This window comes from Salvelinus fontinalis, chromosome 7 (assembly GCF_029448725.1).
Source record: "Salvelinus fontinalis isolate EN_2023a chromosome 7, ASM2944872v1, whole genome shotgun sequence".
Classification (NCBI taxonomy): domain Eukaryota; kingdom Metazoa; phylum Chordata; class Actinopteri; order Salmoniformes; family Salmonidae; genus Salvelinus; species Salvelinus fontinalis.
This window is the reverse complement of record NC_074671.1, coordinates 67,856,202-67,874,812: the sequence shown is the minus strand read 5'-3', so window position 1 is coordinate 67,874,812 and position 18,611 is coordinate 67,856,202. Positions and strand designations below refer to the sequence as shown.

At 41.8% G+C, this 18,611-nt stretch overlaps 1 protein-coding gene across 3 annotated transcripts in view; it reads right to left on the bottom strand.

Annotated features, from left to right (window-relative positions):
- The window catches only part of LOC129860025 (LIM domain only protein 7-like), a 65,212-nt gene extending 57,171 nt beyond the window's left edge, over positions 1-8,041 (bottom strand). For all 3 annotated transcript variants that reach the window (XM_055930352.1, XM_055930350.1, XM_055930351.1), the window contains exons 1-4: positions 7,844-8,041; positions 7,593-7,696; positions 1,233-1,303; positions 978-1,047 (exon numbers count right to left, since the gene is read on the bottom strand). In XM_055930352.1, the coding sequence (XP_055786327.1) occupies positions 978-1,047; positions 1,233-1,303; positions 7,593-7,661 (210 nt within the window). In that variant the 5' untranslated portion in view covers positions 7,662-7,696; positions 7,844-8,041. The remainder of the gene's footprint in view (positions 1-977; positions 1,048-1,232; positions 1,304-7,592; positions 7,697-7,843) is intronic.
- Positions 8,042-18,611: the final 10,570 nt, after the last annotated feature.

The window sequence follows — 18,611 nt, the reverse complement described above, 5'->3', positions numbered from 1 at the left end:
CAGTTTGACTAGCCACTGAACCAATGTGTCCAACTACCTCAGTTTGACTAGCCACTGAACCAATGTGTTTGACTAGCCACTAAACCAATGTGTTCAACTACCTCAGTTTGACTAGCCACTGAACCAATGTGTTCAACTACCTCAGTTTGACTAGCCACTGAACCAATGTGTTCAACTACCTCAGTTTGACTAGCCACTGAACCAATGTGTTACACTACCTCAGTTTGACTAGCCACTGAACCAATGTGTTACACTACCTAAGTTTGACTAGCCACTGAACCAATGTGTTCAACTACCCCTCAGTTTGACTAGCCACTGACCCAATGTGTTCAACTACCACTCAGTTTGACTAGCCACTGAACCAATGTGTTCAACTACCCCTCAGTTTGACTAGCCACTGAACCAATATGTTCAACTACCTCAGTTTGACTAGCCACTGAACCAATGTGTCCAACTACCTCAGTTTGACTAGCCACTGAACCAATGTGTCCAACTACCTCAGTTTGACTAGCCACTGAACCAATGTGTTCAACTACCACTCAGTTTGACTAGCCACTGAACCAACGTGATCAACTACCCCTCAGTTTGACTAGCCACTGACCCAATGTGTCCAACTACCTCAGTTTGACTAGCCACTGAACCAATGTGTTCAACTACCTCAGTTTGACTAGCCACTGAACCAATGTGTTCCACTACCTCAGTTTGACTAGCCACTGAACCAACGTGATCAACTACCTCAGTTTGACTAGCCACTGAACCAATGTGTTCAACTACCTCAGTTTGTCATGTTCACCACTAGATCCTTAAACAGTTTCAGATCTGTCACACCAAGCAGGAACCTCCGAGTGACAAGCAGGAAACCACAGAGACTGACTTCCTGAAAGACCCAGGTAGTCGAACTAGTGTCACACTGGCAGACAAGACATCGCACACTGCATTATCATATGCCATGTAGAATGTCTACACGGTGAACTCACCAGTCCAGCCATTGGAGTAGGCAGTGTGTTCATTCTCTTAACAAGGCCTGGTTTCAACTGGTTGATTAGACTGAGAAAAGGAGACAGAGGGATGAACAGATGAGTTAGACAACGTGACCATCGACCACACCAGGACCTGGTACATAAACCACTAAGGTGTTCTTTGGACCCCATCCTATGGGATTCAGTCATCACTACTGGCAGAGCAGGACTCCATTCTCCAGATATATACACTACAGTTCCCATAATACTCACTGGCAGAGCAGGACTCCGTTCTCCAGAGCAGAGCGGAAGTTGTTGCTCCCGAATGATTTGTTTGTCACTTCCTATATACAGGAAGAGGAAAGAACACCAGCGTCACAATTTAAATAAACTAACAAGCAAACATTCAAGTGTAACTTTTCACTAAATGTCCTCTTGGATCACAGATTATGATCTGTATTTACCTAGTGCATAATTATGTTTGTTTTTTTATCAGATATTTTACATTTAACTTTATTTTTTACAAAACTCATTACTGTTACACTCCAAAAAGTAATAAACAAATCAATGTTGAATCTTTTTTAAAACATTGATCTCCTTATGAAAAGGTCCGAGTCAATAAACAACAACGGGTCATGAGAAGGCCAAGCGGGGTAATGGGGGTAATGAGAAGGCCAAGCGGGGTAATGGGGGTAATGAGAAGGCCACGCGGGGTAATGGGAAGGCCACGCGGGGTAATGGGAAGGCCACGCGGGGTAATGAGAAGGCCACGCGGGGTAATGAGAAGGCCACGCGGGGTAATGAGAAGGCCACGCGGGGTAATGAGAAGGCCACGCGGGGTAATGAGAAGGCCACGCGGGGTAATGAGAAGGCCACGCGGGGTAATGAGAAGGCCACGCGGGGTAATGAGAAGGCCACGCGGGGTAATGAGAAGGCCACGCGGGGTAATGAGAAGGCCACGCGGGGTAATGAGAAGGCCACGCGGGGTAATGAGAAGGCCACGCGGGGTAATGAGAAGGCCACGCGGGGTAATGAGAAGGCCACGCGGGGTAATGAGAAGGCCACGCGGGGTAATGAGAAGGCCACGCGGGGTAATGAGAAGGCCACGCGGGGTAATGAGAAGGCCACGCGGGGTAATGAGAAGGCCACGCGGGGTAATGAGAAGGCCACGCGGGGTAATGAGAAGGCCACGCGGGGTAATGAGAAGGCCACGCGGGGTAATGAGAAGGCCACGCGGGGTAATGAGAAGGCCACGCGGGGTAATGAGAAGGCCACGCGGGGTAATGAGAAGGCCACGCGGGGTAATGAGAAGGCCACGCGGGGTAATGAGAAGGCCACGCGGGGTAATGAGAAGGCCACGCGGGGTAATGAGAAGGCCACGCGGGGTAATGAGAAGGCCACGCGGGGTAATGAGAAGGCCACGCGGGGTAATGAGAAGGCCACGCGGGGTAATGAGAAGGCCACGCGGGGTAATGAGAAGGCCACGCGGGGTAATGAGAAGGCCACGCGGGGTAATGAGAAGGCCACGCGGGGTAATGAGAAGGCCACGCGGGGTAATGAGAAGGCCACGCGGGGTAATGAGAAGGCCACGCGGGGTAATGAGAAGGCCACGCGGGGTAATGAGAAGGCCACGCGGGGTAATGAGAAGGCCACGCGGGGTAATGAGAAGGCCACGCGGGGTAATGAGAAGGCCACGCGGGGTAATGAGAAGGCCACGCGGGGTAATGAGAAGGCCACGCGGGGTAATGAGAAGGCCACGCGGGGTAATGAGAAGGCCACGCGGGGTAATGAGAAGGCCACGCGGGGTAATGAGAAGGCCACGCGGGGTAATGAGAAGGCCACGCGGGGTAATGAGAAGGCCACGCGGGGTAATGAGAAGGCCACGCGGGGTAATGAGAAGGCCACGCGGGGTAATGAGAAGGCCACGCGGGGTAATGAGAAGGCCACGCGGGGTAATGAGAAGGCCACGCGGGGTAATGAGAAGGCCACGCGGGGTAATGAGAAGGCCACGCGGGGTAATGAGAAGGCCACGCGGGGTAATGAGAAGGCCACGCGGGGTAATGAGAAGGCCACGCGGGGTAATGAGAAGGCCACGCGGGGTAATGAGAAGGCCACGCGGGGTAATGAGAAGGCCACGCGGGGTAATGAGAAGGCCACGCGGGGTAATGAGAAGGCCACGCGGGGTAATGAGAAGGCCACGCGGGGTAATGAGAAGGCCACGCGGGGTAATGAGAAGGCCACGCGGGGTAATGAGAAGGCCACGCGGGGTAATGAGAAGGCCACGCGGGGTAATGAGAAGGCCACGCGGGGTAATGAGAAGGCCACGCGGGGTAATGAGAAGGCCACGCGGGGTAATGAGAAGGCCACGCGGGGTAATGAGAAGGCCACGCGGGGTAATGAGAAGGCCACGCGGGGTAATGAGAAGGCCACGCGGGGTAATGAGAAGGCCACGCGGGGTAATGAGAAGGCCACGCGGGGTAATGAGAAGGCCACGCGGGGTAATGAGAAGGCCACGCGGGGTAATGGGAAGGCCACGCGGGGTAATGGGAAGGCCACGCGGGGTAATGGGGGTAATGAGAAGGCCACGCGGGGTAATGGGGGTAATGAGAAGGCCACGCGGGGTAATGGGGGTAATGAGAAGGCCACGCGGGGTAATGGGGGTAATGAGAAGGCCACGCGGGGTAATGGGGGTAATGAGAAGGCCACGCGGGGTAATGGGGGTAATGAGAAGGCCACGCGGGGTAATGGGGGTAATGAGAAGGCCACGCGGGGTAATGGGGGTAATGAGAAGGCCACGCGGGGTAATGGGGGTAATGAGAAGGCCACGCGGGGTAATGGGGGTAATGAGAAGGCCAAGCGGGGTAATGGGGGTAATGAGAAGGCCAAGCGGGGTAATGGGGGTAATGAGAAGGCCAAGCGGGGTAATGGGGGTAATGAGAAGGCCAAGCGGGGTAATGGGGGTAATGAGAAGGCCAAGCGGGGTAATGGGGGTAATGAGAAGGCCAAGCGGGGTAATGGGGGTAATGAGAAGGCCAAGCGGGGTAATGGGGGTAATGAGAAGGCCAAGCGGGGTAATGGGGGTAATGAGAAGGCCAAGCGGGGTAATGGGGGTAATGAGAAGGCCAAGCGGGGTAATGGGGGTATTGAGAAGGCCAAGCGGGGTAATGGGGGTATTGAGAAGGCCAAGCGGGGTAATGGGGGTAATGAGAAGGCCAAGCGGGGTAATGGGGGTAATGAGAAGGCCAAGCGGGGTAATGGGGGTAATGAGAAGGCCAAGCGGGGTAATGGGGGTAATGAGAAGGCCAAGCGGGGTAATGGGGGTAATGAGAAGGCCAAGCGGGGTAATGGGGGTGTTTTGGGGGTAATGAGAAAGCCAAGCGGGGTAATGGGGGTGTTTTGGGGGTAATGAGAAGGCCAAGCGGGGTAATGGGGGTGTTTTGGGGGTAATGAGAAGGCCAAGCGGGGTAATGGGGGTGTTTTGGGGGTAATGAGAAGGCCAAGCGGGGTAATGGGGGTGTTTTGGGGGTAATGAGAAGGCCAAGCGGGGTAATGGGGGTGTTTTGGGGGTAATGAGAAGGCCAAGCGGGGTAATGGGGGTGTTTTGGGGGTAATGAGAAGGCCAAGCGGGGTAATGGGGGTGTTTTGGGGGTAATGAGAAGGCCAAGCGGGGTAATGGGGGTGTTTTGGGGGTAATGAGAAGGCCAAGCGGGGTAATGGGGGTGTTTTGGGGGTAATGAGAAGGCCAAGCGGGGTAATGGGGGTGTTTTGGGGGTAATGAGAAAGCCAAGCGGGGTAAAGGGGGGGTAATGAGAAAGCCAAGCGGGGTAAAGGGGGTGTTTTTGGGGTAATGAGAAAGCCAAGCGGGGTAAAGGGGGTGTTTTGGGGGTAATGAGAAAGCCAAGCGGGGTAAAGGGGGTGTTTTGGGGGTAATGAGAAAGCCAAGCGGGGTAAAGGGGGTGTTTTGGGGGTAATGAGAAAGCCAAGCGGGGTAAAGGGGGTGTTTTGGGGGTCATGAGAAAGCCAAGCGGGGTAATGGGGGTGTTGGTAAACAAAATGCCCATTCTGAAAACATCTACTTATCTGTTTCCCTCAGACCTTCATTGTAAATTAGAATGCGTTCTTAATTTAACGAGCCAAGTCAGTTAAGTTTCATCTCCTACTACTCCTCTAGATGATGCATCATGGGTAATAAAAGTTGTATTTAAAAACTGATGGGAGTTTTTACAGGAACTTGAAAAATGTTAGGGTAATGAGATGTCCACAGACACTGTTTCTACGTAATATAGTTTCATGTAGACTTCAACTATACTATAGAAAAACACAACATGTAATGTGTTGGTCCCACGTCTCTCGAGCTGAAATTAAAAACCTCTAAAATTGTGTACATCCCTGTTAGGGAGTATTTTAAACCTGTCAAGATAATCCATCCACCTGACAAGTGTGGCATATAATGAATATGATTAAACAGCATGATCATTACACAGGTGCACCTTGTGCTGGGGGACAATAAAAGACCACTAAAATGTGCAGTTTCGTCACACAACACCACAGATGTCAGAAGTTGAGGGGGCGTGCACATTGGCATGCTGAACGCAGGAATGTACACCGGAGCTGCTGGTAGAGATTTGAATGTTAATTTCTCTACCATAAGCCGCTTCCAATGTCGTTTTAGAGAATATTGCAGTAAATCCAACCAGCCTCACAACCGCAGGTGACATGCGGGGGGGGGGCTGAAAAGTATGTCTGTAATAAAGCCTTTTTGTGGGTAAAGACTCATTCTGATGAGTCATCCTGCCCTATGCCCTCAGGCCCACCCGTGGCTGTACCCCCTTCCCAGTCATGTGAAATCCATAGATTAGGGCCTAATTTACTTATTTTAGTTGACCGTTGTCCTTATATGAACTCAGTAAATTCTGACATGTTGCGTTTCTACTTCCTCCTCCCTCCGTTGCACTGTTCCCCATATGAATGGTGCTGGATCACACCATGTGGCTAGCTGGGCACTGTTCCCCATATGAATGGTGCTGGGTCACACCATGTGGACATCTGGGCACTGTTCCCCATATGAATGGTGCTGGGTGACATGTGGACAGCTGGGCACTGTTCCCCATATGAATGGTGCTGGGTCACACCATGTGGACAGTTGGGCACTGTTCCCCATATGAATGGTGCTGGGTCACACCATGTGGACAGCTGGGCACTGTTCCCCATATGAATGGTGCTGGGTCACATCATGTGGCTAGCTGGGCACTGTTCCCCATATGAATGGTGCTGGGTCACACCATGTGGACAGCTGGGCACTGTTCCCCATATGAATAGTGCTGGGTCACATCATGTGGCTAGCTGGGCACTGTACCCCATATAAATGGTGCTGGGTCACACCATGTGGCTAGCTGGGCACTGTTCCCCATATGAATGGTGCTGGGTCACACCATGTGGCTAGCTGGGCACTGTACCCCATATGAATGGTGCTGGGTCACACCATGTGGCTAGCTGGGCACTGTTCCCCATATGAATGGTGCTGGGTCACACCATGTGGCTAGCTGGGCACTGTACCCCATATGAATGGTGCTGGGTCACACCATGTGGCTAGCTGGGCACTGTTCCCCATATGAATGGTGCTGGGTCACATGTGGCTAGCTGGGCTCAAGCCTATGGGGCACTGTTGCCCATCACACTGGAGGGAGTCCTTTGTTCATTCATTCACTGTTCCCCTCACCCCCTTCATCTCTCCCAGTCCCCTACCCTTCATCTCGTGTCCCTCTCCTCTACTTCTGAGAGGGAACAGACTGGAATGCAGCCTACCCCCTCCCTGTCCCCTAACAACCTCCCCTGTCCCCTGTCCTTCACCCCTCCCCTGTCCCCTAACCCCCTCCCAGTCCCCTACCCTTCACCCCCATCATCTCATGCCCCTCTCCTCTACCTCTGAGGGGGAACAGAATGCAGCCTGCCACCTCTCTGGAGGTCACCACTGCCCCTGTCCGATGAGGAAAACTTTATGAGGGCATCATATGAGCAGTGTAAAGAGATATATATATATATATATATATGATGATGATTCATATGCAAAACAACACATCTCAAAAAGCACAAAGACAAGCATTAAACCGAGAGACGTCATCCACTCCAACAGCACAGACAACGTTCAAGAGCCTATTTGCAGAGAAGTAATCTCTGTGTTTTTATATGTGTATTTATCTGTGTGCTATAAACCATATGACCACACTTTAAAAACGGAACACATTCACACTCAGTTAGACAGTGGCTTCCACTGTCAACATCGTCACCAATTATTTGCATGACAGGATTATATCACCTTTTTTTTTTCGTGTCATTAGGTGTTACAGTCATCATAAACCAGTAGATTTAATAAGTGAGCCTCAAGTCTGTAAAATGTACCATGTGGAACAATTGCCCAAACGTAAATTAAATATTGAATAAGACAGGTCTAAGTTTGTACTAGCGGGAACAATTAACTTTCCTCTTAAAAGTTTAGGACACCTTTGAAGTCTGTAGGCTGTTGTAGTCCATCAAAGCATGACCCTGGTTATATTTAGTTCGTTATATCAACCCGATCACGGATCAAACGAGATGTTTTAGACGTGGTTATACATTAATTAGCTCCAAACCTACCTCCATCCACCGTTGAGCCTCGGTGAAGGCATCTTCACAGGTCACACTGGTCTGTTCTCGCCACTCCATCTTCCCACACAGGCCTCAAACAGACAAGGAACGTTCTAGTTGAAAGAGAACAAGGCAAAGTCGGTCCTTATTGATATCGTTATGACTCCCCTATACACAAACAAACAGCTTCACTCAAAGCATTTCCCTGTCGACAGAAACACAATTATCCAGCGATAACGGTATTGTAGAAAATGTGTTACCTGCGTCAAACTTCAGCTGCCAAACTTGAAAAGTCTAAACTCTGCTCACCGGTGAACGATTCCCGTTAATTGCCTCCCAAGGGGACACTTGTTACCAAACATTATTGACACGTGCAATAACTAAAGTGGGCGTTTCCTGTTGTTTGATACGGCATCCTGTCCTGCAGCTGGTGGTGTTTCTCTTTACTGAACACCAGGGGGCGCCACTGAGTCATAACGCGGCATTCGCTGGTCACGTCCCTGTCTTCGGTGAAGGAGCAGGAGATCCACTAAATAACAAAGCCACAAAGTCAGATTCCACAGCCACAAAGTCAAAATATGGCTACAAAAATGTGCTTTTTTTACTTCATCTGAGCTTTGGGTTTGTCATAAAGTAAGCAGTGTGGTTAGGTTAGGGGTAGGTTTAAAATCTGCTTTAAAGAAGAGAAAATGTCAGAAAGAGAGAGAGAAAGAGAGAGAGAAAGAGAGAGAGAAAGAGAGAAAGAGAGAGAGAAAGAGAGAGAGACACAGACAGACAGACAGACAGACAGACAGACAGACAGACAGACAGACAGACAGACAGACAGACAGACAGACAGACAGACAGACAGACAGACAGAGAGAGAGGGAGAGACAGAGAGAGAGAGAGAGAGAGAGAGAGAGAGAGGGAGCGGGACAGTCAGAGAGAGAGAGAGAGAGAGAGAGGGAGAGGGACAGTCAGAGAGAGAGAGGAAGAGGGACAGTCAGAGAGAGAGGAAGAGGGAGAGTCAGAGAGAGAGAGAGAGGGAGAGAGAGAGACAGAGAGACAGAGAGAGAGACAGACAGAGAGAGGAAGAGGGAGACAGAGAGAGAGACAGAGAGAGGGGGGGGGGGGTTAAAATAACTGTCAACTGTTTCACCACTCCAGTCTACGCTACAACTTCAATCTCAGTCCAGGTCTGGAAGCTACTTCTTCATCATGGTCTCTCTGTTTGGCTTTATTAGTAATATATTCAAAATCAACAACAGCATTTAGGGTTACTGCAGGATGTCCATGTTTACTAGTCGCGTAAACAGTATAGCAGATGTTATAACGGTGGAGCTGAATGCTTGTGTTACTAGCTCCTAACAGGGTAGAAACATGTTTATGTTACTAACTCCTAGACACATGTTTATGTTACTAACTCCTAGACACATGTTTATGTTACTAACTCCTAACAGGGTAGAAACATGTTTATGTTACTAACTCCTAGAAACATGTTTATGTTACTAACTCCTAGAAACATGTTTATGTTACTAGCTCCTAACAGGGTAGAAACATGTTTATGTTACTAACTCCTAACAGGGTAGAAACATGTTTATGTTACTAACTCCTAGAAACATGTTTATGTTACTAACTCCTAACAGGGTAGAAACATGTTTATGTTACTAACTCCTAACAGAGTAGAAACATGTTTATGTTACTAGCTCCTAACAGGGTAGAAACATGTTTATGTTACTAACTCCTAACAGGGTAGAAACATGTTTATGTTACTAACTCCTAACAGGGTAGAAACATGTTTATGTTACTAACTCCTAGAAACATGTTTATGTTACTAGCTCCTAACAGGGTAGAAACATGTTTATGTTACTAGCTCCTAACAGGGTAGAAACATGTTTATTTAACTAGCTCCTAACAGGGTAGAAACATGTTTCTGTTACTAACTCCTAACAGGGTAGAAACATGTTTATGTTACTAACTCCTAGAAACATGTTTATGTTACTAACTCCTAGAAACATGTTTATGTTACTAACTCCTAGAAACATGTTTATGTTACTAACTCCTAACAGGGTAGAAACATGTTTATGTTACTAACTCCTAACAGGGTAGAAACATGTTTATGTTACTAACTCCTAGAAACATGTTTATGTTACTAACTCCTAACAGGGTAGAAACATGTTTATGTTACTAGCTCCTAACAGGGTAGAAACATGTTTATGTTACTAGCTCCTAACAGGGTAGAAACATGTTTATGTTACTAGCTCCTAACAGGCTAGAAACATGTTTATGTTACTAGCTCCTAGAAACATGTTTATGTTACTAGCTCCTAACAGGGTAGAAACATGTTTATGTTACTAGCTCCTAGAAACATGTTTATGTTACTAGCTCCTAGAAACATGTTTATGTTACTAGCTCCTAACAGGGTAGAAACATGTTTATGTTACTAACTCCTAACAGGGTAGAAACATGTTTATGTTACTAACTCCTAGAAACATGTTTATGTTACTAACTCCTAACAGGGTAGAAACATGTTTATGTTACTAACTCCTAGAAACATGTTTATGTTACTAACTCCTAGAAACATGTTTATGTTACTAGCTCCTAACAGGGTAGAAACATGTTTATGTTACTAGCTCCTAACAGGGTAGAAACATGTTTATGTTACTAGCTCCTAACAGGCTAGAAACATGTTTATGTTACTAGCTCCTAGAAACATGTTTATGTTACTAGCTCCTAGAAACATGTTTATGTTACTAACTCCTAACAGGGTAGAAACATGTTTATGTTACTAGCTCCTAACAGGCTAGAAACATGTTTATGTTACTAACTCCTAACAGGGTAGAAACATGTTTATGTTACTAACTCCTAACAGGGTAGAAGCATGTTTATGTTACTAACTCCTAGAAACATGTTTATGTTACTAGCTCCTAACAGGGTAGAAACATGTTTATGTTACTAGCTCCTAGAAACATGTTTATGTTACTAGCTCCTAGAAACATGTTTATGTTACTAGCTCCTAACAGGGTAGAAACATGTTTATGTTACTAACTCCTAACAGGGTAGAAACATGTTTATGTTACTAACTCCTAGAAACATGTTTATGTTACTAACTCCTAACAGGGTAGAAACATGTTTATGTTACTAACTCCTAGAAACATGTTTATGTTACTAACTCCTAGAAACATGTTTATGTTACTAGCTCCTAACAGGGTAGAAACATGTTTATGTTACTAGCTCCTAACAGGGTAGAAACATGTTTATGTTACTAGCTCCTAACAGGCTAGAAACATGTTTATGTTACTAGCTCCTAGAAACATGTTTATGTTACTAGCTCCTAGAAACATGTTTATGTTACTAACTCCTAACAGGGTAGAAACATGTTTATGTTACTAGCTCCTAACAGGCTAGAAACATGTTTATGTTACTAACTCCTAGAAACATGTTAATGTTACTAACTCCTAACAGGGTAGAAACATGTTTATGTTACTAACTCCTAACAGGGTAGAAACATGTTTATGTTACTAACTCCTAACAGGCTAGAAACATGTTTATGTTACTAACTCCTAGAAACATGTTTATGTTACTAGCTCCTAGAAACATGTTTATGTTACTAACTCCTAACAGGGTAGAAACATGTTTATGTTACTAGCTCCTAACAGGCTAGAAACATGTTTATGTTACTAACTCCTAGAAACATGTTTATGTTACTAACTCCTAGAAACATGTTTATGTTACTAACTCCTAGAAACATGTTTATGTTACTAGCTCCTAACAGGCTAGAAACATGTTTATGTTACTAACTCCTAGAAACATGTTTATGTTACTAACTCCTAGAAACATGTTTATGTTACTAGCTCCTAGAAACATGTTTATGTTACTAACTCCTAACAGGGTAGAAACATGTTTATGTTACTAACTCCTAGAAACATGTTTATGTTACTAACTCCTAGAAACATGTTTATGTTACTAGCTCCTAGAAACATGTTTATGTTACTAGCTCCTAGAAACATGTTTATGTTACTAACTCCTAACAGGGTAGAAACATGTTTATGTTACTAGCTCCTAACAGGCTAGAAACATGTTTATGTTACTAACTCCTAGAAACATGTTTATGTTACTAACTCCTAGAAACATGTTTATGTTACTAACTCCTAACATGGTAGAAACATGTTTATGTTACTAGCTCCTAGAAACATGTTTATGTTACTAACTCCTAACAGGGTAGAAACATGTTTATGTTACTAACTCCTAGAAACATGTTTATGTTACTAACTCCTAACAGGGTAGAAACATGTTTATGTTACTAACTCCTAACAGGGTAGAAACATGTTTATGTTACTAACTCCTAACAGGGTAGAAACATGTTTATGTTACTAGCTCCTAACAGGGTAGAACCATGTTTATGTTACTAGCTCCTAACAGGGTAGAAACATGTTTATGTTACTAGCTCCTAGAAACATGTTTATGTTACTAACTCCTAGAAACATGTTTATGTTACTAGCTCCTAGAAACATGTTTATGTTACTAACTCCTAGAAACATGTTTATGTTACTAACTCCTAACAGGGTAGAAACATGTTTATGTTACTAACTCCTAGAAACATGTTTATGTTACTAACTCCTAACAGGGTAGAAACATGTTTATGTTACTAACTCCTAACAGGGTAGAAACATGTTTATGTTACTAACTCATAACATAGTAGAAACATGTTTATGTTACTAACTCCTAACAGGGTAGAAACATGTTTATGTTACTAACTCCTAACAGGGTAGAAACATGTTTATGTTACTAACTCCTAGAAACATGTTTATGTTACTAACTCCTAACAGAGTAGAAACATGTTTATGTTACTAACTCCTAACAAGGTAGAAACATGTTTATGTTACTAACTCCTAACAGAGTAGAAACATGTTTATGTTACTAGCTCCTAACAGGGTAGAAACATGTTTATGTTACTAACTCCTAACAGGGTAGAAACATGTTTATGTTACTAACTCCTAGAAACATGTTTATGTTACTAGCTCCTAACAGGGTAGAAACATGTTTATGTTACTAACTCCTAGAAACATGTTTATGTTACTAGCTCCTAACAGGGTAGAAACATGTTTATGTTACTAACTCCTAGAAACATGTTTATGTTACTAACTCCTAGAAACATGTTTATGTTACTAACTCCTAACAGAGTAGAAACATGTTTATGTTATTAACTCCTAGAAACATGTTTATGTTACTAACTCCTAACAGAGTAGAAACATGTTTATGTTATTAACTCCTAGAAACATGTTTATGTTACTAACTCCTAACAGGGTAGAAACATGTTTATGTTATTAACTCCTAGAAACATGTTTATGTTACTAACTCCTAGAAACATGTTAATGTTACTAACTCCTAGAAACATGTTTATGTTACTAGCTCCTAACAGAGTAGAAACATGTTTATGTTACTAACTCCTAACAGGGTAGAAACATGTTTATGTTACTAACTCCTAGAAACATGTTTATGTTACTAACTCCTAACAGGGTAGAAACATGTTTATGTTACTAACTCCTAGAAACATGTTTATGTTACTAGCTCCTAACAGGGTAGAAACATGTTTATGTTACTAACTCCTAACAGGGTAGAAACATGTTTATGTTACTAACTCCTAACAGGGTAGAACATGTTTATGTTACTAACTCCTAACAGGGTAGAAACATGTTAATGTTACTAGCTCCTAACAGGGTAGAAACATGTTTATGTTACTAACTCCTAACAGGGTAGAAACATGTTTATGTTACTAACTCCTAGAAACATGTTTATGTTACTAACTCCTAGAAACATGTTTATGTTACTAACTCCTAGAAACATGTTTATGTTACTAACTCCTAACAGGGTAGAAACATGTTTATGTTACTAGCTCCTAGAAACATGTTTATGTTACTAACTCCTAACAGGGTAGAAACATGTTTATGTTACTAGCTCCTAACAGGGTAGAAACATGTTTATGTTACTAACTCCTAACAGGGTAGAAACATGTTTATGTTACTAACTCCTAGAAACATGTTTATGTTACTAACTCCTAGAAACATGTTTATGTTACTAACTCCTAACAGGGAAGAAACATGTTTATGTTACTAGCTCCTAGAAACATGTTTATGTTACTAACTCCTAGAAACATGTTTATGTTACTAACTCCTAACAGGGTAGAAACATGTTTATGTTACTGACTCCTAGAAACATGTTTATGTTACTAACTCCTAGAAACATGTTTATGTTACTAGCTCCTAACAGGGTAGAAACATGTTTATGTTACTAACTCCTAACAGGGTAGAAACATGTTTATGTTACTAACTCCTAACAGGGTAGAAACATGTTTATGTTACTAGCTCCTAACAGGGTAGAAACATGTTTATGTTACTAACTCCTAACAGGGTAGAAACATGTTTATGTTACTAACTCCTAACAGGGTAGAAACATGTTTATGTTACTAACTCCTAACAGGGTAGAAACATGTTTATGTTACTAACTCCTAACAGGGTAGAAACATGTTTATGTTACTAACTCCTAACAGGGTAGAAACATGTTTATGTTACTAGCCCCTAACAGGGTAGAAACATGTTTATGTTACTAACTCCTAACAGGGTAGAAACATGTTTATGTTACTAACTCCTAGAAACATGTTTATGTTACTAACTCCTAACAGGGTAGAAACATGTTTATGTTACTAGCTCCTAACAGGGTAGAAACATGTTTATGGTACTAGCCCCTAACAGGGTAGAAACATGTTTATGTTACTAACTCCTAACAGGGTAGAAACATGTTTATGTTACTAACTCCTAGAAACATGTTTATGTTACTAACTCCTAGAAACATGTTTATGTTACTAACTCCTAACAGGGTAGAAACATGTTTATGTTACTAGCTCCTAGAAACATGTTTATGTTACTAACTCCTAGAAACATGTTTATGTTACTAACTCCTAACAGGGTAGAAACATGTTTATGTTACTGACTCCTAGAAACATGTTTATGTTACTAACTCCTAGAAACATGTTTATGTTACTAGCTCCTAACAGGGTAGAAACATGTTTATGTTACTAACTCCTAACAGGGTAGAAACATGTTTATGTTACTAACTCCTAACAGGGTAGAAACATGTTTATGTTACTAGCTAGTAACAGGGTAGAAACATGTTTATGTTACTAGCTCCTAACAGGGTAGAAACATGTTTATGTTACTAACTCCTAACAGGGTAGAAACATGTTTATGTTACTAACTCCTAACAGGGTAGAAACATGTTTATGTTACTAACTCCTAACAGGGTAGAAACATGTTTATGTTACTAACTCCTAACAGGGTAGAAACATGTTTATGTTACTAGCTCCTAGAAACATGTTTATGTTACCAGCTCCTAGAAACATGTTTATGTTACTAACTCCTAACAGGGTAGAAACATGTTTATGTTACTAGCTCCTAACAGGGTAGAAACATGTTTATGTTACTAACTCCTAACAGGGTAGAAACATGTTTATGTTACTAACTCCTAGAAACATGTTTATGTTACTAGCTCCTAACAGGGTAGAAACATGTTTATGTTACTAACTCCTAACAGGGTAGAAACATGTTTATGTTACTAACTCCTAACAGGGTAGAAACATGTTTATGTTACTAACTCCTAGAAACATGTTTATGTTACTAGCTCCTAGAAACATGTTTATGTTACTAGCTCCTAGAAACATGTTTATGTTACTAACTCCTAACAGGGTAGAAACATGTTTATGTTACTAACTCCTAGAAACATGTTTATGTTACTAGCTCCTAACAGGCTAGAAACATGTTTATGTTACTAACTCCTAGAAACATGTTAATGTTACTAACTCCTAACAGGGTAGAAACATGTTTATGTTACTAGCTCCTAGAAACATGTTTATGTTACTAACTCCTAACAGGGTAGAAACATGTTTATGTTACTAGCTCCTAACAGGGTAGAAACATGTTTATGTTACTAACTCCTAACAGGGTAGAAACATGTTTATGTTACTAGCTCCTAACAGGGTAGAACCATGTTTATGTTACTAGCTCCTAACAGGGTAGAAACATGTTTATGTTACTAGCTCCTAGAAACATGTTTATGTTACTAACTCCTAGAAACATGTTTATGTTACTAGCTCCTAGAAACATGTTTATGTTACTAACTCCTAGAAACATGTTTATGTTACTAACTCCTAACAGGGTAGAAACATGTTTATGTTACTAACTCCTAGAAACATGTTTATGTTACTAACTCCTAACAGGGTAGAAACATGTTTATGTTACTAACTCCTAACAGGGTAGAAACATGTTTATGTTACTAACTCCTAACATAGTAGAAACATGTTTATGTTACTAACTCCTAACAGGGTAGAAACATGTTTATGTTACTAACTCCTAACAGGGTAGAAACATGTTTATGTTACTAACTCCTAGAAACATGTTTATGTTACTAACTCCTAACAGAGTAGAAACATGTTTATGTTACTAACTCCTAACAAGGTAGAAACATGTTTATGTTACTAACTCCTAACAGAGTAGAAACATGTTTATGTTACTAGCTCCTAACAGGGTAGAAACATGTTTATGTTACTAACTCCTAACAGGGTAGAAACATGTTTATGTTACTAACTCCTAGAAACATGTTTATGTTCCTAGCTCCTAACAGGGTAGAAACATGTTTATGTTACTAACTCCTAACAGGGTAGAAACATGTTTATGTTACTAACTCCTAGAAACATGTTTATGTTACTAACTCCTAGAAACATGTTTATGTTACTAACTCCTAGAAACATGTTTATGTTACTAGCTCCTAACAGGGTAGAAACATGTTTATGTTACTAACTCCTAGAAACATGTTTATGTTACTAACTCCTAGAAACATGTTTATGTTACTAACTCCTAACAGGGTAGAAACATGTTTATGTTATTAACTCCTAGAAACATGTTTATGTTACTAACTCCTAGAAAGATGTTAATGTTACTAACTCCTAACAGAGTAGAAACATGTTTATGTTACTAACTCCTAACAGGGTAGAAACATGTTTATGTTACTAACTCCTAGAAACATGTTTATGTTACTAACTCCTAACAGGGTAGAAACATGTTTATGTTACTAACTCCTAGAAACATGTTTATGTTACTAGCTCCTAACAGGGTAGAAACATGTTTATGTTACTAACTCCTAACAGGGTAGAAACATGTTTATGTTACTAACTCCTAACAGGGTAGAACATGTTTATGTTACTAACTCCTAACAGGGTAGAAACATGTTAATGTTACTAGCTCCTAACAGGGTAGAAACATGTTTATGTTACTAACTCCTAACAGGGTAGAAACATGTTTATGTTACTAACTCCTAGAAACATGTTTATGTTACTAACTCCTAGAAACATGTTTATGTTACTAACTCCTAGAAACATGTTTATGTTACTAACTCCTAACAGGGTAGAAACATGTTTATGTTACTAGCTCCTAACAGGGTAGAAACATGTTTATGTTACTAACTCCTAACAGGGTAGAAACATGTTTATGTTACTAACTCCTAGAAACATGTTTATGTTACTAACTCCTAGAAACATGTTTATGTTACTAACTCCTAACAGGGTAGAAACATGTTTATGTTACTAGCTCCTAGAAACATGTTTATGTTACTAACTCCTAGAAACATGTTTATGTTACTAACTCCTAACAGGGTAGAAACATGTTTATGTTACTAACTCCAAACAGGGTAGAAACATGTTTATGTTACTAACTCCTAACAGGGTAGAAACATGTTTATGTTACTAGCTCCTAACAGGGTAGAAACATGTTTATGTTACTAACTCCTAACAGGGTAGAAACATGTTTATGTTACTAACTCCTAACAGGGTAGAAACATGTTTATGTTACTAACTCCTAACAGGGTAGAAACATGTTTATGTTACTAGCTCCTAACAGGGTAGAAACATGTTTATGTTACTAACTCCTAACAGGGTAGAAACATGTTTATGTTACTAGCTCCTAACAGGGTAGAAACATGTTTATGTTACTAACTCCTAACAGGGTAGAAACATGTTTATGTTACTAACTCCTAACAGGGTAGAAACATGTTTATGTTACTAACTCCTAGAAACATGTTTATGTTACTAACTCCTAGAAACATGTTTATGTTACTAACTCCTAACAGGGTAGGAACATGTTTATGTTACTAACTCCTAACAGGGTAGAAACATGTTTATGTTACTAACTCCTAGAAACATGTTTATGTTACTAGCTCCTAACAGGGTAGAAACATGTTTATGTTACTAACTCCTGACAGGGTAGAAACATGTTTATGCTACTAACTCCTAACAGGGTAGAAACATGTTTATGTTACTAGCTCCTAACAGGGTAGAAACATGTTTATGTTACTAACTCCTAGAAACATGTTTATGTTACTAGCTCCTAACAGGGTAGACACATGTTTATGTTACTAGCTCCTAAAAGGGTAGACACATGTTTATGTTACTAGCTCCTAACAGGGTAGACACATGTTTATGTTACTAGCTCCTAACAGGGTAGAACCATGTTTATGTTACTAACTCCTAACAGGGTAGAAACATGTTTATGTTACTAACTCCTAACAGGGTAGAAACATGTTTATGTTACTAGCTCCTAACAGGGTAGAAACATGTTTATGTTACTAGCTCCTAACAGGGTAGAAACATGTTTATGTTACTAACTCCTAGAAACATGTTTATGTTACTAGCTCCTAGAAACATGTTTATGTTACTAGCTCCTAGAAACATGTTTATGTTACTAGCTCCTAACAGGGTAGAAACATGTTTATGTTACTAGCTCCTAACAGGGTAGAAACATGTTTATGTTACTAACTCCTAACAGGGTAGAAACATGTTTATGTTACTAACTCCTAACAGGGTAGAAACATGTTTATGTTACTAACTCCTAGAAACATGTTTATGTTACTAACTCCTAGAAACATGTTTATGTTACTAGCTCCTAACAGGGTAGAAACATGTTTATGTTACTAACTCCTAACAGGGTAGAAACATGTTTATGT